Source organism: Lonchura striata, chromosome 12 (assembly GCF_050655825.1).
Source record: "Lonchura striata isolate lonStrDom1 chromosome 12, ASM5065582v1, whole genome shotgun sequence".
Classification (NCBI taxonomy): domain Eukaryota; kingdom Metazoa; phylum Chordata; class Aves; order Passeriformes; family Estrildidae; genus Lonchura; species Lonchura striata.
Genome location: NC_140714.1, coordinates 13,631,137 through 13,658,618, shown reverse-complemented (window position 1 = coordinate 13,658,618; position 27,482 = coordinate 13,631,137). Strand labels below are relative to the sequence as shown.

General features: G+C 38.7%; 1 protein-coding gene across 4 annotated transcripts in view; it reads left to right on the top strand.

Annotated features, from left to right (window-relative positions):
• CACNA2D3 (calcium voltage-gated channel auxiliary subunit alpha2delta 3) overlaps window positions 1-27,482 on the top strand; it is a 419,754-nt gene that overhangs the window by 132,183 nt on the left and 260,089 nt on the right. For 3 of the 4 annotated variants that reach the window (XM_085590607.1, XM_085590609.1, XM_085590608.1), the window contains one exon: window positions 16,619-16,678. In XM_085590607.1, the coding sequence (XP_085446733.1) occupies window positions 16,619-16,678 (60 nt within the window). Of the gene's footprint in view, window positions 1-7,889; window positions 8,011-16,618; window positions 16,679-27,482 lie in introns of those variants that run through there. The other variant, XM_085590610.1, reaches the window with a different exon arrangement.

Here is a 27,482-nt window from a genome sequence, read left to right as displayed (position 1 = left end):
AAAAGTTCATATATACAACTGACATATAAAAAAAGTAAAATGAAGACATTGTGTTATTCTTCTATTTACCTTGCCTCAGCACAGAGGCAAGCACAGATGGTGGTCAATGCAACTTTTGTAACAAAAAGGGATCTGAATTGATCAATACTCATATTTATACATGGGAGTGCTCCATTGTACTACTTACAGCTACTGTACTGTTTTACTATTCTAAAAGGGTTTATTCTTTGGTGTTTTGCTCTTTCTCTTAATGAGGAACTGAAATATTTTCCTAGATGTAGCAGTAGAGATGCCTGGGGCTCAATGCCTGCTTTTGGAAGTCCCTACTGAATGTCTGAAGAGGAAAGCAATATCCCAACTTTCAAAAATCGAGGATTTAATTGCCATTTGCACGGTCTGTTACACATTTGTGTAATAAAATTGACCTTGCAAGTTTTATTAGCGTATGACTTAGCCATCATTCATACTTAAAGATTCATTTGAAACATCTTACATATTTTTATTTGAATATTGTTTGGCAAACAGTTCAAACACCTATTGGAGAAAGACTTGAGTACAGTAAGCAGCATATGCAAAACAACTCCTCAAAATCCCCAAACAATAATCTTCCCCTCCCTCTACCCCCAAAAAAGCCTCCCAAAATTCAACACGAAGGAATTAAAGAGTTGAGGCTGCCAGGATGATACTCTTTTACAACCCTAATCCCAGCCTTTATACCTAAGAGTTCTAAAAAAATGTTTGTCTTTACTTCCTCAGTCAGTTGAAAACTATCAAGGCTGGGGGAATTCCAGACATTAACCCTGAGCACCAGGACATGATTTTGGAAAGACTGGAAATGGCACATTCTTCAGCAAGCCATGTAATGTGTGCAGTGGGGACATGGCAGACCCCATATGGAAGTCCTGCTGACAGCAGCAAAAGAGTTTTTAAGCAGCAAGTACTGATCTCCTGCTCCAAAGAGCTGGGAACTGTGCTGTGGAAGCCTGGAAGCCTGCACCACATCCCCCTTCCATCTGTGCAGGATGGCTGGGGTGCCAGACAGGTAGTAGACTCTGCTGTGCTCTGCTACCCTTCATCTGCTTTCATGGCTCCCACTAGTAAAAGCAGAATTATACTGCTGAAGTTCAGTTAAATCAATGAAATTCCATATGGCAAGAGGTTAGTCACTTGTTTTCAATACAGTCTCTAATCCTGATGGTACTTAGGTTCTTAAAATCAGGAATAGTGTGCTGTTCAAGTTCCAGGTTTTAATAGATTATGTGTGTTTAATACAATTAAAAAGCTATCAGTCCAAACAAAAACAATACACCCCCCAAAAAAAACCAAAAAAACCCAAAAAACCCCCCAAAAACCCCACAAACCAAAACACCAAAAAAATCCCCCCCAAAAAACATGCCAACAACAACAAAACAAAACTCCTCGAACATTTGTAGAAGAAAGATATGTTTTTATCATGCTGGAAATGTAACTGATTTTGAAAACAGCTAAAATTTCAAAAGTCTATTCTTCAGTGTAAGACTAGATTTTTTGTGAAATTAGATTATTTTAAAAAAATAATACAGCATATGTATTTTAATGTTTGAAAATTTTCCCCAAACTTAAACTAACCAACTGCCCCTATCAAGTGTTTGACTTCCTTTCCTCCTCTTGTTCTTGATCATTCAGTGCCAAGATTACTCACACCTGGTGCTTTTGTTTCTCCTCAGTATTCTGATTGCCTCTTGAAGCTCTTCACAATTTCATTCTTCTACAAATGGCTCAGCTGTCTGGAAAAAGGCCGATTGCTTTTGTGAATTTCAGCATTGAGAAGCTCAGTAAAATACTCCTTTGATCTTTCTGTAATTGTTTTAGCAAAAATATATCTGCATTTCTGTGTTCATTCTTCAACTTTGATTTCTTCACGTATTGAAGCTGCAAATTAATCTGGCTCTATCAGTGTTATCTTCGTTCATCTTCTCAGCTGTTCTCTGTGAGTTCTGGCTTTTACATTATCTGGTGAAAAGAAAAACTTGGATGATTTTTTTCCCCATGCTGCTGATTTACAAGTTTTTCTCAGGCCCACTGTTGTCCTGTTTCGGCCCTTCCTTTGTCCTCTGTATTACTGATTATGTTTGGATCTCTCAGTGTATTTCATACTCATAGCATGTTTCATTTCCTGTGAGTATTTTCTGGAACCACTAAGGACTCTTCTAAAGCCTCAAACCATTCTTGAGTTATTCCCCAAGAGTTTCTATCCATGTTTGAGGAGAATTCTACCTGTACAATTTTGCATTTCTCAAATGGAATCCAAACATTTCATACACTCTGTTAACTTATTTATTTCAGAAATTCCTCTGCCTTGCTCTATCAAGATGGTGTTTGTGACACACTGCTGGTTGGTGATTCTACCATCCCTGATGGTTTTTTGCATCAGGTACATTGCCTAATATAAAAGTTTTTCTCTTGACTCCCTGGGAGCATACCCCTTGTGCTGTATGATGGAATCTGGTTTTACCCCTTTTTATTTCAGCTACCAAAAAAGCCCCAACACTCAAAACATCATGAAAAATCCTTTTTTCCAAGGTCAATCATTTAAAAAGTAGAAAATACTATTTAATTTTTTCCAGTAAATTATTTATATTCTGATATATTCTAATTATTTAATAATTTTTCTTTAGGCCTTCTCACCTAATGAATAGAAATGACTTATTCAAAGATTAAATCAGTCCTGCATGGGGAAAAATAATGTGCATAAAAAAGTAATATTTCTATGTTTAATAAAATTAGTTTTCCTATGCAATATTCAACTTTGTGTGCCAGAGCTATCTGCTCAAAATGTCCTCCAGGAAAAAAACCCCAGGTCTGATTTCTCTGATTCCATACTAAAAAGCCTATGTTGCTATGCAACAATCCTAAAAGATGGAATTCTTTCAGGTTGGCTTCAGTTAAACCCAATGTTTTGTTCTTCACTTTGCTGGATATAAGATGCTAAAAGAATATAATAAAGATATTCACTAGAATAGGATAATTTACATAAGAAACTGGGGCGCTTTTTTTGTTACAGACTATTGCCAAAAGGTGGCAGTCTTTGTCCCCAAAATCCTGTGCTCTCTAGGAAATGTTATATGGTAAACATAATTTATTCCTAGCTACGCCAGATAACAAAAATTACTTTTTAAGCAGACATAGAGGGTAAAACCTCCTCTATCTGAAAGTTTAAGGGTGACACAGCTATAGTTATATTTTATTTTGACAATGGAATGCTAAATAACAAAGCTTGGAGGGGAGCAGTGATGGGGAAAGAGCACTTCACAAGTAGACTGCTAATGAGCAAGAACTACTCAGGTCTCAGATTTGGTTAGTGCCTGCAGTCCTTCAGCTTTTGGAGATGCTGTTAGGATCTGATGCTTTACATCAGCAGTTGCTGTGCTCATCAATCAACCCGATGAAATTAATAGAAACAATCCACTTCCATTAAAATTAATGTTCAAGTTGTTGATTTTTCTTCACAAGTGATTCAGTTAGATCCAAGCAAATCACAGATTGGTTTCTTATAACATAGCCTAAAAAAGGCAACTGATGATAAATGATAGCCCTGCTAAATATGTGCAAAAAATTGGCTATATATTTTGTGTTTAAAATTGTATTTATTTGGGTTTTTTTTTTTTGTGGTTTGTTTATTTTTTATAGAGAGAGCTGCTCAGGCTGTGGGGAGAAGATGGGATTTTTTGGCAGGGCTTTGTCAGAACTCTAGTAAGGCAAGGGCTTCCTCTACTTAGCTGAGGAAATAACTGAATAGTCCAAGAAACTTGTGAAAGTTAGTAACATGTCGACATCTGTTGTATTATTGAGTTAAAAGTGAGAAAAATTAAGATGCTTTAGAACTTACCAGTATTACACTCTGAATTCAAAGGTGTGGCAGGCAAATTTCTTGTCACCAATTGAAGAGCATGGAAGGAGTGTAAACTGAGCTGCACCTTGTGTTTATTATATATGCAATATCTCTGTGTACTCTCTAATTTTCTGAATCCTCCTCCTAAGGTTTTTCGCTTGATGGTTATTTCAAATTTTCTGCTAATAGTTGTAGCAGACCACTGAGATGAAATAAGTAATTGCTCTGTCTTTTTAAAATTTTTATGTCTATTTATTGGTAATTACATTATTGAGGTGTTACATAATTTACAGGGATTGTGTGAGATATCAGAAACAGAAAAAATCCAGTTGGTGAGAACTCATTCTGAACCATTTAAGTGTTACACAGAAGTGTTCTTCATTTCAATTTGCTCTTTATTTCTTCAAGGGCCTATGATGAAAGCCTAATTACGGAGCATGTTTGACTCATCTTTGTGTCCTGGTGTAGTGAAAACATTAATTATAATGGTTTGGTCATAGCAAATACATTTAGTTTCACCTTTTCAGCAGACATAGAGAGGTTTGAGTTGGAAGGGACATGAAAGATCCTCTTGTTCTACCCTGTCATGGGCAGGGACACCTTCCACTATCCCAGCTTGCTCCAAGCCCCAGTGTCCAGCCTGGCCCTGGCCACTTCCAGGGGTCCTGGGGCAGCCCCAACTTCCCTGACCAGCCTGTGCCAGGGCCACACCACCCTCACAGAGAAATATTTCTTCTTGATATTTAATCTAAACTTGCTGCCTTTCAGTTTAAGGCCATTACCCCTTGTCCCATCACTACATGCCCTTGCACAAAATCCTTCTCCAGCTCTTCTGTAGCCCCTGTAGGTACCTTAGCTATACATGTTTTTAATGATAGGTATTGCAAATCACTTTATTCAGTTTATTACTTTGGAATGAGTTGTAACTGTTAAAGAACATGAAAGACTAATTTTGAAAGCTAAATCTAATATATAAGTCTTGGAGAGGTTGTCCAACAGGTCTAATAACCAATAGATGACAACTTTTACAGTCCAGCAGTGCACAAACACACCAGGTTTGTGCACCATGAGCCCGTTCAGTGGTACCAGTGGGGTTTCATGAAGGTGTGGTCCAAGGCTGGCCCTGAGTGTTTGCTCAGGGTGTGTCCTGAGCCTGGGCTGGAGGAGCCACCACCATTCTCATGCTGCCTTTGGCTGTGCTGTTGCCAAGCAAGGGACAGATCCATTGGAGTGTACAGAGTCAAGGTGTTCACAGAGGCTCCAGCCTGCAAAGGTAGGCAGTTCCATGGAATAAGGATTTAGTAGAAGGGGAGCCTACCTCCATATGGAACCACAGAGGTTCCTTAGAGCTTCCCATTCTCATACTGTGTGATTCTCCATCGGTGTTTGTGCTTTAGATTCAACAGCTACAGACCTTTGCGACCTTCTTGTTTGTTTGTGGAAGTGTTTTGCATGTGTTTCTCAGGATCAAAGTTGACTGCGACATAAAACTGCTTGTAGCAACAGGAGTGACCTCAGTGTTTTTTTTCCCTTGTTGGGACTTTGCATGTTGGAGCACATTTTCTGGTTGTAGATAAATGCATGGTGGGAGAACCAGTGGTGGCGAGTGAGGGATTTCAGCCAGTAGAGGAAGAAAGCAGTGTGGGGTGATTCACAATTCTCCTATAATCCAAGATAAATGGAGAACTATTGTTATAATTTACTCACTGCCTCTGAAAAATTAAGTTAATAGTTTTTGTTGGCTTGGTTTTATTCTCAGTCGTTACTTTTTTAACCTGCAGGTGTTGGTTAGCTCTGTGAAGACTCTTATTGTTCCCCAGTTGCATTTTAGAAGCACTTTGAGAAGCAAGAGAAAAAAAAATAGTCAGAAAAATAGGAGTATTCTATGAAAAGAGTTCCCTAGGTCATACCAAAATCTAGAGGTGTGTCAAACTTAATGGAAATTATGTGCTGTGTTGCATATTTTACTTTATTTTCTAAATAAATCTGCATATGATAATTAAATGGCGAAGGTTTCAGTTGATAAAAACTAATTAAGAGGTGAAAGTATAGCTATCTTTTAGTCACAAGGAGAATAGTTACAAGTTACGAGACTCTTCTTAATAAGGAACAAAACACCCACTGGATTTGAACTTATTCCCTTTACAAAGCAAAGCAGATAAGGTTTTGACTATGCAATGCAGCCTTTCTTTTGCGTTTGGGAATTTGCAATTTTCCATTAAGTGCAAGGACAGTTTAATATTGTCCTTAAGATAGAATTAAAAATACTATTATTAATAAAATATTTTTTAAAAAATGAATAGACGGGATGGCATCTGTACCTGACTACAGACTTGTATTTAATTGTGACACTGGCCAAGTGATACCCCTCTACTCTCTGGGACTTGAACATTAATCCACAGAGCACCAGCAAAAGCTTTCAGGTACATGGAATTGATGTCCAGTTATCTAATCTGGACAACTGTCTACAGCATAGAGTTTTTCCAAAATTTCCAAAACCACAGAGTTTCAACGTAGTCTTTTTTTCCTTTTTTGTACCAGACCAGCCATAATATACTAAACTATGAAAATACTAAATTATCACTTAGTCTGAAAGTTGGTTTTGTAATTATTTCCAGCATTCCCAGCAATGAAGTCTCCAGAACTATAAAGTATGCTTCAGGAGACCAAAGAAGCTGGAATTTTATCTTTGAACGTCATCTTTTTACAAGAGAGAAACTGGGGGAAATGCATTGGTTTTCTCTTTTAAACATAATACTGATATTCTTTTCATTAAGACTCTGTAGCACTTCTGTGCTTGGGAACCAGCTCTTGAAATTGGCAGGGCTGGGGCCTTGACACAAGGTTTTCTTTGAAATTCTGTTCCAGCTGGATCAAGTTTTTAGCATTTGGAAACTGCACACATGGAGGCATATGGCCATTAGAAATGTATCACAGCAAGACTGTCTGCAAGTGAAATCTTTGAAAGTTCTTTGCACTGTGAATTTTCTGTGCAGGGTTGAACAAGACTTTCCCCAGCTGGATCATTGCTTTCCTATTGCTTAGGCAGCAGCAGGCTGGGGAAAGGGTGTCGTTCTCTCCTGAGGCACTGCCAGTGTGCCCATGTGCCTTGTGGAGCCAGGAGAGAGCTCTCATCTCTCTGTGCTCACCTCGGGACACTGCAAAATGGGGGGATCAGCAGCCAAGGGGGTCTGTTGGTGGGTTTAGGAGAGCTGAGGAAGGCACTGCCACATGGAGAGCAGAGGATGGAGAATGATGAGATGGTCTAAAGAGACAAAGGTGACAGAATCAGACTGTGCTAGCGTGAGATGTGCTAGGTGTGCTTAATGAGAGTGCAAAGGGAATAGGGAAAATTGGAAATGGAAGTCAGCAGAGTGAGGAATTGGTAGGGACCTAGAAAAGACTGGTCATGAACATCCTTGACAATGTGCACATCAAAGCTGTTATGCAGAAGAAGAAAGAATAGTTGGTAGGTGCTACAGAAGAAGTGGAGAGTCATATGGGAAACTTTAACAGTGCAGTTTGGGACACCTAATGTGATATTAATCAGCTTTAACAGTGCAGTTTGGGACACCTAATGTGATATTAAACAGCTTTAACAGTGCAGTTTGGGACACCTAATGTGATATTAATCAGCTCAGGACATGGAGAGAGGAGTAGGAAAGAAATAGGAGTAGGTCTAGTTCTGTGCTCAGTGAGGGAAGGAACAGGACTAAGCCATGGCTGTCTTTGAAAGCTGAATTTGGTACATTCTAGTACTGAATCCATGCCTGTTTAACTTGAGATGTAACACTGGATTTCTAAGTCTTTGGTGAATGCTTCCAAAATCCACTACTGATGCATTTAGAAATGGATTCCAATTGCCTTTCTCATATCTTCACAATAATGTTCTATTTGCCTCAATATCTACCTTAGAGAATTCTACTTGCAAGAAAAAGCTGGGAAATTTTTAGCTGAAAACTTGGTGTTTCGTTTTCCTTTCAGCTTTTTAAAATTTTCCTTTTCAGTTAATCCATTGGCAACTGACATCCTGACCCTGTGAGAATTAAAACCCAGCCCAATGGACATTGCATTGCTTGGTTTGAAGGTGAAGACAAGGCTCTGTGCCTTGTGATTGAGTGCTGGGCTATACAATGGAAGTAAGTCCCTGCAAGCTCTGGAAGTGACCTTTGGTTTGAGCAATAAATCTTGAGGGGTTTTTTTCCTGCTGTGGTGTGACAGTAATCTGGTTGGAAACTGAAAGGAGGACAGTATATCATGACTGGTTTGGTTGAAGTAGACCACAAATTGCAAGCTGAATTTGAATTAACTTGTGGGGACTGAGCTTTAGTGCAGAGGTGAGGAAAAAGCTGAGTGTGGGAACAAAGCAAAGGCAATTGATTTCAATTGGTGCTTCTAGATGTAAACAGAACAGAAACACCTTGACTCTCCCAGGACTGCTGGCAGGACAAAGTGTTGCTTCAAGTGTCCTTTCCCCTGTTGAGTGAACATGGGAATATTTCCATTTCTCTTTAGCTCATTTGTGTTGCACATATGGTGTGGGATTCATCTCCCTTAGTTTCAATCATATAAAGTTAAACATCTAGTGAAGAAAAGAGTGAAGGAAAAGTTCCAAAGGTCTTTCTGTATCTTATGAGCTATTTTAGAATGGAACATGCAGCACCTTTGGAGTTTTCTGTCTCTACATATGAAGGTTGTTTAGGAAACTTCAGTGGAGAGATGATTAACTTTGAAATAGATGAGGTTAGGTGAGAGAAGTTCTACCAAAGGAGAATTTTGCATTAAAAGAATTAGCATGAAAACCGTTATCCCAAATCTTTCTCAAGCAAGACCTTCCAAGCATCCAGCAGTGGTGCTGAGAGCTGTCAGAGCTTAGGGAGAGCTGTTTTTGCTCAGCCATGTACATCCTCACTGTCCTCAAAGGCAGAAAATACAGTCTGGCATTATCCAAGAAGGAGAGCAATTATGACAGGTAAAGAATATGACCTGTGGCACCCTAAATGTGTAAAAAAGACTAATAAGTCAGATGTTTTAATCTAGGGGTTTCAATATAGGAGAGGGGGAAAAGAATCATAATGACACTCACAGGTCAGTGTTGACAATACATTTAAAGGTGTGTGTAAGCAGGTGGGTCCATGGACTCATACACAAACCTGCTTCCCTTCCTTTTGGAAGGTGTTTTACAAAGTAACATTTTGATTAAATTTTTAAATGTATGTGGAAGGGAAAATTGCACTGGTTGCGAATTATTCATTGAAAGTAAAACTTTACAAATTACATTGCCATGTTGCAAATGAAATTAAAAGGATGCATAAAGGTATTGCCAAAGAATTACACAACCTTGGGTGCATGTGTGGTTGGTGTAAAATGCTGAAGAATCTTCCTCTTGGCCCTGAGGCAGGAGAGGTGGCTGAAGGAGCTGGCTGTTGCTGTACCCCAGCCAGGCAAATCACATTTTAAATGTCCTTGGAACAGCTCTAAGTTGTGTCTGCAGCTGAACCGATTCCTTGATGTCTGGGATACACAAAATTAAAAGTATGGAATAAAACCTTATTTAGCACCTCATTCTGCTCTGTGCTAGACATAATAACATGGTAGGAGCAGATTTGATAATCTGCATATTTTATATCTGATATATTGGGTTTGTGCAGCCTTTGAGCACCAAAGAACTTGGTACAAGACAAATGTGTTATCTTCTTCATATGGAGTCTTCCTTCAATGCCCTGGCAAACTCCAGATGCCAAAATTAAAAATAGTTTTGGCCTAGTTAAGTAGAAATGCATCTAATTACTCCAGGACTGTCTTTGCCACTGTTATGCAACATGTGAATTTCACGTACTTTAATCCACTTGCAGCTTCATTTCTGTTTTGTCCAGCACTGTGCCAAGCTGAACTCTCATTGCTTCAAAAAACCAGCTAGCACTCCAACAATCAACCTGAATATCTGCCAGTTTTGAATGAATATAAGTGGATAATTGAAGTTATTTGCGATAATTGCACATGCTAAGCTTTTAATTTATTTTTATCCTTTATTTATAATTTCTGCTTTGATTGTGCTTTGCTGCACTTAGTGTGGCTGAGCATTGTGTGGCTGGGTTGCAGTGGAATTTGACAGTATCCACAGAGCAGGCAGTTTTTGTACGGCATTAGCTGCAAGACTGATATCTGTCTTAAGCCACGAGCACTAGGAATTTGAATAGCAAGGTAGCAGGCACGGAGTAATTTTCGGTGCATCTTAGTCACAGCAACAGCAATTTTAGTGCTAAAATTCCCTAGAAAATAGCACACAGCTAAGGAGAACAATCTGGGCTATAAAATACACTGCCAGGCTTTCTGGAAAGAGGAAACCTTCCCTGTGTGTGTGTGTGTGTGTGTTCCCACCTCAAGGACTGCATCAGCCACACTGCCAGGCTGCTGTCCTTGCCCTGTCGAAAGCCCCATGTGCTCCTGAGAGGAGCAAATTCTCCTCCAAGGTCAGCAGCAGTGTCTGGTGCTTCTCTCTGGGTTATGGCAAACAGTGCAAAGGTTTTTGTGATAAAACATTGAGATTGGGAAGCCTGCTTGCACCTCGGGACATTCATTGCTCTCTGATATGATACTGAGTTTGGGCATGGGAAATAAAAGTGAGACTGAGGAGCAACATCAAAATCTCTCTTGGCTTCTTTAACTTGTCCACTAAATGAGCTGTGAAAAGAGCAAACCCCAGAACTCTGAGGGAACTAAGAAGGACCTGCAGCAGAGTTAGCACCATGCCAGAATATTACCTAAGCTCACTTAATGCTAATAAATCTTGTTCTCTCTCAAATCAGCCCCGCCTTTTCAGAAGTTTTCAAAGCACCTGCAGCTTTACAGATTTCCTGGAGAGGAAAACCCGTTTTTCACATCTGCAGTGAACCCCAAAATGGGGAGGTCACAGGAAGGTACCTGGGTGATGTTCTTCAAGTTCAGTGATCTATTGCTGAGTGCTCCCACATGCACAGTGTAGGCTTCTCACGGGGAAGCCAGGGAGGAAAATTGCTCTGATGATGGAAACCCAATCTCATTTCTCTCCCAGGAATACTTTCAACTGCTGAACTATGTTTAAATAGTTATCTGGCAGCACTTTAGGAAATATTTTTGGCATATTCACAGCTCAATTATTGTAAATTTTGATTGGAAATTAGACATGCAAATCAATAGTGAGGCTATTAAAATTGCACTGAATATTTCACCCGAAGAAGGGTAACTACTGGTAGTAGTAAGTATTTTCTGCACACAGAAAACTGGTGTTTCAGTATACAGGACGCTGCTGGTTTTTGGTTGGTAATGTACCATAAATCGTGCTACAAGATATGAAAGAAATAAGGTTTTAAAAGCAGGCATAGGTTTTCCTTTGTTGTTATCTGCTGTTTTTCTTGACAAAGTTCATTATATTTGATTAAGATAGAAATCTTGCTTACAATTCCATATATAGGAGTCAGAGAGACAGACCTGTTAAAGCTACACAAATGATTATAAGTATTTTTTCTTCCAAAACACATCTCAAATCAACATCGAAGTTAGGAGCTTTTAGGAACTCAAACAGATCTGATACCATGGGAAATAATTATAAAGTTTGTTAGGGTTCAGGGCTATTTTTTGCTGTTGGTTGAATGCATTTGATGCTAGAATATAAGAGCAGCCTACAGATTTGTCTACACTTTAGTTACTGTGATATGTCAGTGCATTTTTTAAAAGAAATGTTATTAAATTGTTATTATGGAATAGAAACTACTTATGTTATGGACTTAGATGATACCAGTACCTAGCTGATACTAGGTATAATTTAATTTGAGCCATCTTCTATGCTTTTTTATGATTTGTAGCTGTTTGGTTTTGAGAAGCATTTCTAGTTTTATGTGTTGCATTTGGTTTATCTTAGAAAAATAGAAAGGAAACAATGAAATATAATTTTTTTTTTTAAGATTTCATAGCTGAAAAGAGAGAAGGGCATAACTTTTGTCAGCATTCATGGATAAAGATTAGTAACCCTCCACAGTTCAGGAGTTCAGAAACCATTTCAAATTTGTTTATGCTTATGAATTTATTTAATCTAAATTCAAAATGGGATTCTTTTGAAGGAAAATCATTGAGAAGTAATCTGAAGCTCTTAAAAAGTACATGAAAAGGGAAAAGATCTCAGAAGTTAAATTACTACCCTACCCTCTGGATGTTTGTCTGATATTTTTTTCTTGAAATTGCTATTTGCAGCTTTTATTTTCACCTCTTCTCTCCATTTCTGTTCTTTTACCCCCTTACTTTTTGTTGGATTCTTCTTGCACTTCATGTATTCTGTTTCACCTTGCCTTTGCTCTATCTATAGTAACATAACTTGAAAGAGAATTTATCTGGAAATATCACTTCACTGAAATTATTGTATCATTTGTCAAGAAAATTACCTTGTTAGGTAACTTGAGAGATAGCTCAGTGATTTATTAAAAAAATAAAATTACTATGAGGTAAAAAATACTTATTTTTCATCTCTCAACTTTTTCTATGTTTTTTATAATATCAGTACCACTAAATATACAAAACATTGAGCTTATATTTGGTGACCATTTGGTGGTGTTTTTTTTTTTGTTTGTTTTTTTTTTTTTTTTTTTTTTTTTTTTTGTGATGTTATTTTTTTCATTTCCTGCTTCATGCTCTGTTTTTATCCATGTTGCATTGTGATATTCTGGGTCAGGCAGTTCATCTTTCTCAGGTTTATGTGTGTTGGGAAAGTTCTGAGGATTAGTCCCTTAACTGGGGGAACCTCAATTGAGCTGTGCCTTAGAAGATTATAATTGCTTTATCTAAAGATTGTGTGCTGCCCTTGAGCTGCCTGTTTATGTGCACACAGACACTTCCCCACATTTAGGACTAAATTTTTCCAAAAACACCCTTGAATGGTGTGAGTGTACCAATTCTCATTCTTTGTTTATAATTCATTCCATGTAAGTGCATGCAGATAAGTCACAATTCCCTTCAGGATAGCCACAGCTTGGGAAGCATTTACTTGCTCCAGCAAGGATTTGAGAGTATGGTTACTCAGATGAAAATATATTGGCATTTCTATTAAGATTGTCATTATAAACTATTAAGCTAAAATTGCTAATCATGCTAATGTTGAGACTCATTGCTAGATAACTGCTCAGTCGTTAAAATATTTTAAAAGGGATGTTTTGCATCCATATAAAAAAGTTGCAGTATTACATGTGTTTTTTATGTTTTTGCCTGCAGAGTGTTAAGGAATTTCTTCCATTGTGCCTCATCCCTTTGGGAACCGCTTTTAAAAAAAATCCAACCAATCCCCCCAAAAAACACAACAAAACCACATGAAACATTTACATTCAATTTCTTCATTGCGATATAATTTGTGTATATCCTCTAATATGTCATTTTGTGGAGTTGGACTTTTTGGCTTTCCTTTTCTGTAGCTATCCCAGATTTCTCATGGTTTTCTTCATAAATGTGTTGGGATACTAAAAGCAAACTGTGGTTAAGGACTGACACACAGAAAGTGCAGCATATGCTTGTAGTTTTTTCATTTCATGTAGCAAAAGTTTAATTTTTTACTTAGTTTTGTGAGGGCAAAGCACAAAATGCGCTTAAATATTTGCTTCTACAGCTTCAAGGAAAAATTCCTGTCAGTAGACACTTTATTTCTTTGTCATTGAGTTTCTTGTAGAGAATGTTGCTGAAATGTACATTAAAAAAAAAAGTAAGAACTGAAATCTTAATGAATAATTCAATAAAATAACATTCAGTACTTTTCATTTCTGAGCTGCCCTTGTTACCAAATGTTTCTACTATTGCCCATCTTATGCTTCTCTAGTTTTTTCTTATATGTGGGGATAAATCTTAGTTTAAAATTATTTCACTGAGGCAAAAATGTAATTGAAACACATTGGGATCAATACAAACTATATAAGAAGCCATTAATTATTTTTCTAGCCCGCTAGGTACTGATATCTAATATCACTGGTATCTCATAAAATACTATAATTTTTCTTTTGATGATTAAGTATTTCAACACAAAAAGAAAACCATGTTTTCCTTTTCCATGTATTTCTTTTCTGTATGAAGAATGTTTTGATCCTTTCAGTTTTTTACTCTCAAACTCATCAGTCATGAACTTTTGTATCAGGTGAGCACAGAGTGGTAATATACCTATGCCTTTATAATAAAGGAAAATAAAGGTAATGCATTGAATTAGAGTAGTTATTTTACATAAAAGGCCTTTTTCATGCTTGAAAAATGAGGGCTATGTTTGTAAAATTTTCAGCAGGTGACTATCATGCTGATTAAAGCCGGGCATCTGAGAATGTTCAAATGTGCATGGTTTTGTTTCAGTTGTTATAAGGCTTCCCTCTCAGAGTAGAAAATTTGTATTACTTCCCTTTTTAGATTCTAAAGACAAAGATTTTTGGCTCAAATGGACACTCATTAGTGTTTCACATTGCAAGGTGTGTTCTTGGTACTATGCAGATAGTACAGGAGTAGTGGGAACAGCGACACGAAGTTCACAGTTGCATTTGAAATGTTTTCCCCTGGATTGCCCTCCTGCAGTGGGTTGGGATGCATTCTTATTTTTGGGTTCTCTTACCCCTGTATGTAGGAAGGTGAGCTCAGATGTGTTGCCAGTTCAGTTCTGGTTTGATTTGCCCAGTGCTGGACCCAGCTCAGTTCAGTTCCAGTTTGGGTCAAATGGGTTTGCTGTGACCAGCTGGGTTTTCATGGGACAAGATGTTTAAAGCTGGAACCAGCCAAATGTCAGGGAGGTACTCCCAGCACAGAGCTCTGGGAAGGTGACCTTTGCTTCTCTGTATCAGCCCAGGCATCAGGAGCATTTCCAGTCTTTGACTGTGTGCTTGAGATTGTAATTCTGCACCAAAGAAAAGTCTGGAGAGACTCCCAATGGGGTGTGCAGGGAGGGGGGCAGGAGCCCAGCAGTGGCTCAGGGGTCTGGGGCTGGTTCTGGTTGTGGGTGAGTGGGAGATGGGATGGGGAAGCTGGGGATGGGGCAGGGGGAGATGGGATGGGGCAGGGGGAGATGGGGTGGGGCAGGGGGGGAGAGATGGGGTGGGGCAGGGGGGGAGAGATGGGGTGGGGCAGGGGGAGATGGGATGCGGCAGCAGGGAGATGGGATGAGGCAGGGGGAGATGGGATGGGGCAGGGGAGGATGGGGTGGGGCAGGGGGAGATGGGATGAGGCAGGGGGAGATGGGGTGGGGCAGGGGGAGATGGGATGGGGCAGGGGAGGATGGGATGGGGCAGGGGGAGATGGGATGAGGCAGGGGGAGATGGGATGGGGCAGGGGAGGATGGGATGGGGCAGGGGGAGATGGGATGGGGCAGGGGAGGATGGGATGGGGCAGGGGGAGATGGGATGGGGCAGGGGGAGATGGGATGGGGCAGGGGAGGATGGGATGGGGCAGGGGAGGATGGGGTGGGGCAGGGGGAGATGGGATGGGGCAGGGGGAAATGAGATGGGGTGGGGTAGTGGGTCAAGGCTGGGACTCGCTGCTGCTCTGCAGATCCGGCGAGCACAAACCCTCCCTGCAGCCAGCGGGGCTCTGCTCAAAACTGTCAGCGTTCTGCTCAACCATTTGTTCTGCATTGGCAACCAGAAATATTTTTTTTGGTTCAGTTTCCATTATAGCTCAAAGTATATAGCAATCAATATGAATTCTGATTTCATTTTGATTTATATCCAAAGACTTGATAAATGTGCAAACTGTTATGAAAAGGGAGAAAAAAAAATGTGTGCATGGCTGCCCACTCTGTGTATTGCTAATGAGTCTGGACCTCGCTTTGTGATGTAAAATATGTGAAAATATCCATGTGTACCAGTGTCTGATAGAGCAAAGAAAATAAAGGCACAGTTTGATTTTGGCTTTGTTTGATTTTGGCTTGAACAACATATATGAATGTTCAGGTAGATTAAGAGAAAACTAGGAGTCTCTTCCATAGTTAAAATACTCTGAAGTATAAAGAACTCTGAGTAAAACCTTAGAAAGGGTATAATGTCAATTCCCAATAGAATATCTGCGGCAAACCCCTTTATGAATTAAATGGTTCAGGTAGCTGTGTTTTGGTGCAACCGTGTTTTTTCATATCAGATGATAATGGTGAGGAAAAATAACTACTTCAAGGAGTTCTGGATATTGTTAAAAGGGCAAAAATACTACTGAATTGCTGCCATTCAGTAAATGTTACTTCTGTAATTGCAGAAAAATCTTGTGATAATGTACCATTTTAAGGTATTAGTTCAATCTGCTCAGTAAACAGACCTCGTCTATATTTTTCTTATTGTTTATAGTTGATGTGTAATTTAGAAATTCATTTTTATGTCAGTTTCTTGAAATCAATTGCATTATTTGGGAATATCTCCTATTTACTGTTAAGGAAGATTTGAAAGTGGCTCCTACGTGTGAAATCAACTTTATTTTTGTTCTCTTAAAAATAATTTCAGAATAGGATCTACAGGAACTGAACACTAGTGAAAAAAGAGACATTTTTATTTATTTATTAATAGGTGAGCTGTTTTTAGGGTTTTGTGTCACCAGCAGTGGGTACTGAGGGTTTAAAAAACCTGGTCCTTTATTTCTTTTTGAAAATTGGAATAATTTATTTCTATTCAATGAAGTATGAGAGCAGATAAATTTCACAATGCTCAATCTCTGGTTTTGTGCCAGGTTATAAAGTTGTTATCCATTATTTCAAAAATGCACCTTTTTTTTTTTCAGCGTCTTGTTGAAGCTGCAGAAGAGGCTTACCTGAAACATGAATTTGATGCTGACTTACAGGTAGTAAATAATTACTTTCTTGAATGTTTATCATCAGAGTATATCTAATGGTTTATACAGTAGCTTGCTTGAAGAGATGCTGTAGAAAGTCAAGCATGTGTGTAATAGAAGGATGCTGATTACAGAAAAAGAAATAACCAAGGCTGGCTCAGTATTTTGACAGGTTATGTACTCAGAGCTTGTGTGTTGGGACACCAAGCAGGTGGCTTTTACTCTTTCAGAGATTTCATTTAAATTCCCTTGCATATCTGTGCAGATCACATTTTTAAATGCAGAAATTAGCCTCGTGTTGTGCCCTGCAGTGAGGAACTGCTCTGCAGAGAGTCCAATTTGCAGATGGGGTGGCACCCACAGGGATGGGATTAGCCTGACCTTGATTTGTACAAGGGGTTTGTGTTTTGATCTGTCTGGAGCAGACGCTGCTTTTCCTCCTTCCTAGGAGCCCTTAGAGCTGCACCACTGCTCCGTGGTGCCTTTAGGCATAACACGGGAGGGAGCAGCACCGTGGCAGCACACATCTAAAAATGTTTAAAACAAAAGCCTTTTCCTGAATAAGACACATAATTAAAAAAAAAAAAATTGATTTTAGAAACTGAGTAATTTAACCTGACATTAAGAGTTTAACAGAAAGTCTTACTCAATGCTTAGATGAGTAAATGCCTCCTTACCTTTAATAGAATTCCTAGATCCATGGTTTCTTGAATGACATGTTAGGTGGAGTTTTGTCTACTTTGCCTCTACATAGCTTCAATTTAAAAACCTTCTGTGAATATTGCCATAAGCCTATTTAAATCTTGGGCTTAAAGAATTAAAGGAAACAGAGACTTTTTCCATAGACATTTTCCCCATATGCATATCTAAGAAATAAACTGATCTGTTAAGTTTTGTTTTCATATTTTGCCATGATTATTTCCAGTAATCACAAACCACTTTATTTTAATGACAATATGATGCAAATTAGTGATTTCTGTGCAGAAAGGAACAACATAAAATGGAGTCAACTTATTAGAACCAAGCATTAAAAAACTGAGTTTAGAAGGCTGTGATACTGAGATCTGTCAGTTCAGAATGGAGTAAGGATAAAATGAGCCCACAGAAAATGATAATTTACATTGTTGTATATTCGAGGAGTGATGGGTTATCTATTCAAATGCTTTAGAGATCTATTATACTGCAGCCTTGCAGGGGCGTGCTGCGTTTCATTTTGTTGAACTTTAAGACTTGGAGAAATAGGAACTATTGTCCGAATAAATCAGAAACACACTTTATAGAAGATGTTTTAGAAGGCTGTAGTAAATGCTTCTTCACTGCAGGACAGCTCTCCCTTTGACAAAGTCCTTCATTTGCCGAGGCTCTGGCGATATTAACACTTTCAGGAAGCCAGTTAAAAGCCATTTGTGTCAGCAGCATTAACAGGACAATCAAATCTTTGTGTGGAGCTCTGTTGTTTATTACTGTCACGGTCCATTAAAGCTAATCAATTGTTAATCTTGGTTTCAGCGACCCCTTTGCAACCCTTCCTGGGTGATTGTTGTTCTTTATCAAAAATCTCATAATACCATCTGCTCGATAGAAAGTAATGGCCACGATGATTTGATTGTGTACATTCAAGTGGAAGGGGACAGAAGGCTTATATAATGTACAGTGTATACAATTCTGCTAGCAAAGAGGAATTTTTTGGCATTTGTATTGCTTTGGCCAATGTGTGGAAGACGGGATTAAATGCTTTGAATTAGTGATATGTGATACAGCACCAGCTTGTGCTCTTTGTGCTCAGATACTCTGGAAATTCAGAAAGCACATAAAGAAAGTGGTTTTCTTGCTTTGGAGAATGATAATAAAGAGGACAGCATCTTCTTAGAGATGCTTTATTTGTAAAAAAAATACAAATTATTTATAATTATTGTTAACTGAAATTTGACCTCCTGATCTTTTACTAGCTCTGTGCTTGTGAGTGTGTTTTGTAAGATGTGAACTGCCTTGTTATGGTTCAAAGAAACACTGTGGTGGATTTTGTCTTCTGTGTCTTGAGGACAGCATAGATAATATTGTTTTAGTACATAAAAATGATGGAAAGGAGAAATAAAATAATATTAATATTTTTATTGACTGTGGAAGAGCACCAACTTAAAGAAAATAATAACTGTAAGAGTTCACCTTTTAGACTCCTGGTATTCTCTTCAGCAATGCTGAAACTGTATTACTTGGTTAGACTAAACCTGATCCCTTCTAGGCATTTTTCTTAGCAACATTATTAGTTTTGTCCTTAGTTATTCCATAAGTATTCTAATCAATACGATGTAATTCTGTGTAATGGTCTAAGCACTCCACTATCTATCCCTGGATTGAATCTATTGGCACCACTGACCTTGTAGTTATAAACATAAATAAAAATCCCAGAGAATTGAAAGGAATAAATCAAAATATGTGATGTGATGTTTAACTCATCAGCATTATGCATTGCATATTTGAGTAATGGCCAAACTGTGAATCAGTGAAAGCAGACCTTAAAGATTTACCTTGCAATATTTGGGGTTTGGGAGATTTTTTTTTTTCCATTAGGGATGTGAAATTATAAAGAAATAACCATCTAAATGTTACTTATATTTGAGTCTCAGTCCAGGGTTTTCTTACCTCATGGGTATGGGTGCAAGTCATTCTTTGTTTTTAAATATTATTTTCAAGTTTATAAGTGGAATTTCTTTAGTCATGCCTAATACATTTGGGGATGTAAAATAAGTTACTACAGCGAGTTGCCCTGTCACAATATATTCACAGGTGTAAAGAATTGCTTCCTTTATATGGGAATGTCTCTGTGCTCACCTTTGTTTAAAATGAAGCTATTCCCCTGATTTTGGCCCTTTAACATAATGGAAACATCCTCAGCATAAAGGTCAACTGCCATTCTCATATACCAAACAAGAGGACAAGAGAATTGGCTCTTGTAGGTTTTGAAGTGGTTCTACGGCCATCTTTTAGTTTTCTTGGCTTAGCAAGAAAACGGGAGAAAGATAATAAAGAGGTCATCATCTGCTAGGAGATGGTCCATTTAAAAAAAAAAAAATTGTAATTATTGGTAACTAAAATTTGGCTTCTTGATCTTTTACTACCTTGTGGGTGTGCTTCCTAAGCTGCAAACTGCCTTGTTATAGTTCACAGAAACACTGGTGGGTTTGGTGTTCAGACCCCTGGCAGAGGCTCTGAAGTGGAAAACTCTTCCCTGGAGCTGCCACTTACCTAAGAATTTGTTGCATCTGCAGCTGATACAACCACATTGGTTTAGAGGCTCTCTCCTCCCGCCACACCTCATCAGAGCACTGCAAAGGGGATTTCAAGGGTACGAGTGCACCAAGGCTCTCGATTTCTCTTGGGGTTCTGATGCTCTGGGTGACCCCAGAGGTGAAAAAGAGTCTTTGCTTCCCTTAGCTCGACACAGCCAAAGAATGAGACTGGAATGTTTCCAGTTGTGCTTTCAAGGTTGTTTATGTCTTCTTATCTAAATATTCTTTCTCTGACCTGCTGAGCTCTGGCTAGCAAGGAGGCCACAGCATTCTGTCCTCGAGCCTTGGGTGGCTCCCACCTTATATACTCAAAACTAGGTGTCTATGTTTACAATTTCTTTACCAATTCCCAACACCCAACTGTGAATCTCTGCCTTAAACCATTAGAAAACTGTCACCATCACACCAAGACGTGGAGGACAATACAAAGGAGAAGAAGGCCAGGTCATGCCCAAATTCCTCCATCTTGTACCCCCTTGAACCCCATTCTAAAAATCCCTGAATTCTACTTTTCCACCCTGTGTTAGTTCAAATATCACACCACTAAAACCTTTGTGATTTGTAATTCCTCATACAAAATTGGCAGCTTTTCCCACAGGCTAAAATTGAAGCCACACGTGTTTTAGAATTTATGTCAGGGTCTCTGAGACCCCTGCCGGGGTCTCAAGACAGCCAGGGCAGCCAGAGGGATGTGCTGGACTCCCACAACAGGCAGCTGCTGCACTTCTGCAGCCACAGGGCTGGGGTGGCTCCTTGTTGGAACTCAAAATGTCCCTCATATTTTTGGATGTTCTGGGTCCAGGTCAGAGGCATTTGAGACCCTGGCAGGCAGCTGGAAACAGTGATTTTGGATTTGAACCGTGGGATGATTTACCAACCTTGCAGGAAGAACAAGAAGTCACAAAAGTTTAGATATTATAGTAGAAGTAGTCACAAAGTAAAGGGAAGAATTTTTGAGTGCTGTACAGGGGGGTTTTAAGTCTTGTTCAGGGGTGTTTTGGTTTTGTACATGGGGGTCAGAAGTTTTAAGATGGAGGGATTTGTGCCTGTTCTGTCCTCCCTCTTTCTTCTTCCTTACCTCCATGTTCTTGGTGATGTTGGCACTCATTGATTTAGAGTAGAAAAGCACTATTTAATATAGGTAATAGGCATTGGGGAAAAACTGTAAACATGTAACACGTAATGTACCATATAAAAGATGGCACCAGCCCTGGGTGAGGTGGGAGAAGAAGAAGACAGCAGATAGAGAGGATGTCAGGGTGTGTGTGTGCCTCTGCCTGAGCTGCTGAGCAAACCACAGCAGCCAGAGAAGAAAATCTTTTAGATAACTTGCAATAAACAACTTTGAGACTGGACAACAGGAGAGTACTGAGTCTTTCTTTGAAAGCACGAGTTGGAGGAGAGACTTTTCCAGCACACGGAGCCACCCCTGACCCAGGGTGAGCTCCAGCAGCTCCTGAGCCCTCTGCTCACTGTGTCACCTTCACTGAGCTCTGCACACAAACCTGTGCTGTCACCACCTGCACAGAGCCAGGGCAGGATCCCTCTGGCAGGGCTGGACTCCTTCTGGGTTCCCATAATCTCAGGAGGTGGGTGGTGAGACTGGTGCTGGGCTTTTCTCAATGCAGCAGTAGTAATAATAACTTGTGCTTTTTTTCTTGCAAGCACAAAAACCCCATTAATTTTAGAAGAAAGGTTTGTAATAACTTAGTTCCTACCCAGTTTTTGTACTTCTGACCCCAGTGACAGGAGGAAGTAATATAAAATTTTGTCATGACTACTTGTTTATTTGCTGACTGATTTCACTACAAATACACATCTGCAGGGCAGTTATTTTATTTTTTTTTTGTGTTAATTAAGTTCATTAGTTCATTTGCTTTGCGTTCCTGCCGAGTTTTCTCTGCATGTGTGTGATGTGGTGATAAAAAACCAAGGTTATTTCTTTCTGCTAGTATCAAAGTCAGTGCACAGTTGATGCACTGGAATTACCAGGTTTTATGTTTCTGATTGTTGTACTTTTACTTCCTGCATAAGATAGGAGACATTCAAGTGCCAATGTGTTAAGACTGTTGACCTTATTTCAGTTTTATGCCTGAAAATGAGAAGAGGATTAATCAAATAGTTTTGGAAAAAAATTAGTTTCTTTTAAGAATACTCTTAAAGTTAATTTAGTGGGATAAAAAAGGAATACTGGTGTAAAGCTGTTTTTCATTATTCGTTTTTCTAAGATCTATAACATATGGCTGAACCTTAAGGAAAAGGTTTGCAAAACTATACTAGAGTTAGGTACCTGTCTGCCAGATTTTGCTGTCTGTTAACTCCAAATTGCATTTCATGTCCTTGAAAAATCACATCCTTACTCTCAGACTATGTGTGTTGGCTACATTAAAAAAACTTGTGAAATCAGCAGATGGAGAGTTAAGGGGTTTTCAGTGGTTTACACATGTGAACAATGCACTTTTTTATACATATTTTGAAAACCTACAAAAAGTAAGACTTCAGATGTTTAGAAGAGAGAACAAATAGTAAAAGAAGGCTGAGGAACACAATTATTCCAGTTCATGTGGTTTACAGTTTCTGGGTCTAATCCTCCAACTGTTAATATTATTCAATAGTTTCTTGTTTATGGGGAGCCACCTGAATTTTTCTAATTTTGCAATTTAGCTGTTAAATACAGAGCCTAAATAGAGATATAAAATCGTAACCTAAATTAATGCTACTTTAAAAAAACCAGACCTAAATGTTTAATTAGTATAATGATGCCAAGCAAAAGTTTATAAAGATGGATTATTGAATGTTTAGTGATTTAATAAAAAATTAAATAGATGATAATTACATTGATATCAGATACTGAAAAATACAAGGACAAAAAATTATTGAAAACAGCTATTCCACATAATCTTATGAAACTCCAGTTATAACACATGCATTACTTTTATGTTAATACTTCAGACAAGTCTTCTGTGTATTTATGATCTCACTAATATTGCATGAGGCACACGATAACTAGATTTACAGTTTATTAATATTTTTCTGGCTGTTAGAATAATGTCCACTACTCTGAAGTCAGCTCTTGAAGGCTCCTGGACATCCACAATGGGAAAGGGAAGCCTGTTGGACTTCAAGCACTTGTAACCAGCAATTGAAATGACTTTTGGAAAAGTGCATTTAGCATAGCAGTGCAATATCTGAATTTTGACATCATGGATTATTTATCCAAGCTGCATATTTTCTAAATCAGAATTCAAGCCTGGAAGCAGCCTAAATTCCTTTTTAGACTTTCATTGAAATGTTTTGCAGGCCCAAGTGCTCTCAGTTCTGTTTGGGTGGGATGTGGACACTGCAGCTGGAGCTTCCAATAAGGCAAGAGGAGGAAGAGATCTCTATCTCACACAAACCTAAGCTGCAAACTTCTGCACAATTCCTGCAGAAGTAATTGCAGAGCACTACAGTTTATTCAGCCATAAAATCTGCCTCTGGAGCTCTCTCCCAGGGTGCCTCAGCCAGAATCTGCTCTCAAGGGCTTCATCTCTACCTCTGACACTCAGGGTCTCTCTGGTTTTGTCCATCCAGCTGGAGGCATAGTTTGGATACAGCCAGGATGCAAAATGCTGCCAGGACGTGCAGAGGTGTGGTTCTTATTCTGAATAGCTTTTCTGAATAGGTCTCATTCTGAAGTTTTTCCATACTGATTGAAAGATAAGGGAGATCAAGGAAAGACAGTAAGCATAGAATTCAAAATGTCCTTAAAAACTGACTGCATCACCAAAGGCCCAAACTCTTAGGAATTGCAGTGCAGTTTAAAAGCTAAAAGGAAGGAAAAAGCGCACAGAAATGTGAGTGCCTAGTGAGCTAATGAACTACAAGGCTCAGCAAGCCACATTTAAATCATAAAAGCACCTGTTAGAGTTTTTATTTGGTGTTAGTTTTTCCTTTGGTATTTTTTTCTTTCATAAAATACTTAAATTTTTTTCTCTGAAAGAGATAAAAGATTCCTCTTTGCAGTTCTTAGTTTTGTATTATTCTTATTGATTTCTGTGAGTTCAAATTAAGGACTTCCCAATACTACAATGAATTGATTTTCAGATTTTTAGCCCTTTTAGTGGAAAGCATTTTAGCTTGCCTAGTATTTCCTACTTATTTGTTAAGGTTGGCAAGAGGAAAACTGAAATGGCTACGAAACTATCGAGACATCAGTGAATTCAGATGTTAACTGGTAAAAAAATGCAGCAGAATTCATGCACAAAGTAATCTTCAGAGGAAGACTTCCACTTGGTCTTCACTCTGCATGTGTAGCACGGATTAAGTGTCAGAAAGAGAGAACAGAGAAAGAGGGGCCATGCACCTTCTTGGGTATTTTAATTTCTAAGCTTTTATGTTTTCTGACTCTGTGGCAAGTGAAAAGCAAAAGAGAAACAAGGTTCCATGAAGCCAGGCTAGCAATATTTTAGCTCATCTTCTAATGATAAATTCAAATTTTTTTTTTGTTTGTTTGTTTTTTGCACTTTGGAGTTTTGTAATTTGGGGATTTTTGAGCAATGAGGGAATATTTTAAGACAATTATTATAAGTGGATAATTTCTATTACTTTTCCTCTTTCCACACATTTATCTTGCTAAGAACTATGTTCTCTTACTACAAACAAATAAAATGTAAATAACTAGAGTGATTTTATTTTTGTTTGTTCATAACTTCTGTTGACAAGGAGTGACTTTGAGCACACTAGAGCAGAGTTTAACTCTCTGTCTTCAGAAGCAGAAATGCAGGAGAGATGATTTTTCAACAATTTTGTAATTTTGGTGTGGTTCTGCTGTATGTAGGGGGCCAATCCAAAAAGAACAGTAATTCTCTGCCTGTCTACTTCAATAGCTATCCTGTCTACACAGGGCTTGACAGCAGAGGAATTGGCAGCTCTGGGCTGAGTTTGTTACTGCAAATAATGTTTTCTGCTTCTGAGGAAGTCTGGCAGAGGTTTCTGGAAGTTGGTTTGTCTCACTTAACCTACAGGCCTTGTCCTCTTGGTACCCTTAAGCCAAAAGTAGTTTCCAGACATTTCTGGATGTACTCTTGCCAACCTCTGCCTGAACAGCAGTCTCTATCTGAAGTGTGTGAGGTGTGTGCTGAACACTCCATAAATTCAGTTCTACCCATCAAATACAGACACAGTGCTTTTGCCACATGATACCTGCTGTAAATAATTACAGAAATCTGAAACCTGGAGTTGTCAAAGAACTCTATGACTGGGCTGATAATGCTGTTTTCCTGAGATTTTACCTTTTATATTTATGTGGTTCTTTGTAATATTTGCTTGCTACCAGCAATGAGAAGAAAATAACCACCATCCCATGAGTGTTTTCAAAATTTCAAGTTCTTTGATTAAACATTGAGACACCCCAAAGGTTTTCCTGAGCAAGAGAAACTTCTGCTTTGGAGCAACTCATAATCACGTAGGTGGGGCTCTCAGGATACAAGCAACCTGTTCCAGTTGCTTCTCTAGTGAATTTTAAGTTATTTGTATTATGTGAAACAATTCAGCAGAAGAGTTAGTGAGGCACTCAGCTCAGAAAAGTCTGATGGATGGGGCAGTCGTTTTGGATCTCAGAGGCTCGAGTCTGAGTGTCTTTCCTGCTTGATTCAGAGGATAGCTTTGAACAGCAGCATAGATCTTTTCCTCTCAGGCACACTCCTGCAAAAAATAAATGTGTTTTCCAAAACTAAGAAGATTAACAGGTCACATCTAACAACACCAACAAGATGGAACAGAAAGTATTTGCATACAGATAGTACCTGTACAGTTTTTCCTTTCCCTTTCTCAAGTCATTAAGTATCCCCAGGCTGGGTTTTTAATGCTCTTTGTGTGCATCTTGTAAGTATTAGAGGCATGTTTAAAAGAACTAAAAGCTTAGATTCTTGCATATTCACGCAAACTCATGGGTTTTATAAATAAAATTGAAATTCTTTTTAGAATAGTGATAAAACAATTTGTTGTTTGCAATACAGAATTCTTTCCTTTATTGTTTTTGCAAAGCAATTCTTTAACTTATTCCAATAGAAGAGACAGAGGAATGAACAAGTATTGTTCAGATAAGGGGATAATGATGTACCAGAAGAAACTGGTCACCTGAATACAGATAAGTTCATTTTCAAGCAGGTAATAGGGAGAAAAAGAAAAAGGAGGGAGACAGTATGAAATGAACATTTAGCAGAAAATCAATAACAGTACCTAATCCTTAAAATTAGAGAGAAATTTGTCATATCAAACTGGAAGTGAAGGTAAACTTGCAAGAACTTTACCTGAGACTACAAAACAATTTACTCTCGAAATGTCCAGCATTCCTTCCAAGATTGCCCAAACCAGAATAGATTCAGGCAGTGTTTTTGCCTTCCCAGGCAGTCAGAGCAGTGTGTCCCAGCTGTTCCACAGCTGGAGCAGTTGGAGGCTTTCCTGCATTTCAGACAGACCTTTGTCCTTTGGGAAGAGGTGATCCCACCCCAGGCCCTGCCCTGGGCAGGATGTACCTGTAGGCAAAACAGATTAAAGGAGGCAAACATTGTTTTGTGAAAGGAAGGATGTGGAGGATGCAGAAGAAAGAAGAAAAAGTTTAGGTGTCACAAGAATGTGAAGTGCAGAGAAGAAGGCTGAAGAAGGAGAAATACAGAAATAATGTGTAAAGGCAAAACTGTTAAGTATTAATATCTTAGTGTTTCAAGAGTACTGACAGTAATTTTTTTGTAAGTCTCTTTAAGAGCTATTACCTTTGCTTAAAGTGATGCTAAAATGGAGAAACTATTTTCAACTACTTAAAAAACCTTTGGAGAGAGCAGAAGAGTAGGTAACATTGAAATAAAATTTTAAAATGGGTTTCAGAGAAGCCGGGCAAAACAAGTGTGCACTGGGAGCGAGGGAGAAATGCTGCATAGATGAGGAAAAAAGATCACCACGTTATTGAAAAACATGCACTCCTTGAGATAGCTGTAAACCTCAGAGAACTTGGCTTATCCTTGTCAGAGCAGAGAGAGATGATGTGCTTAATAACGTGTCTCTCATAGATGTTTATGGGCCTATCAGTTTCCAATTCTAACTAACCAAGAAAGCAGCTTAAGAGCCAGAAAAATGACATACAAGGTGAAGTTAGAGATGCCAGTGCTTAATGTTTGGCATATTGGTGATAACAAACAGGAATTTGACATTGAAATTCACTTCATAGGAGGCAGTTTTTTGTCTTCTTTTGTTCAGATATGTGGCCTTGAAAATACTGGACATCACTCTCACACAGGAAAAAAAAAAAAAAAATCTTGTTATCTTCTGAGAAAGCTTTTTAATTAGCTTTTAGCTTTATGCAGCAGACAAGGTCAGCAGAGCTCTGAGCCCTGTGCCTGTGCCCTGCCCTCAGCACTGAGCAGGGTTCACACGGGAGTCACACTTGCTCCTCCATTCCCAGTCCTGTCAAGGTCTCTGAGAATGTTTCAAGAAAATGACTTTCTGTGGTTTAAGAGATGCCAAAGGCAAGTGACAGATTTGAG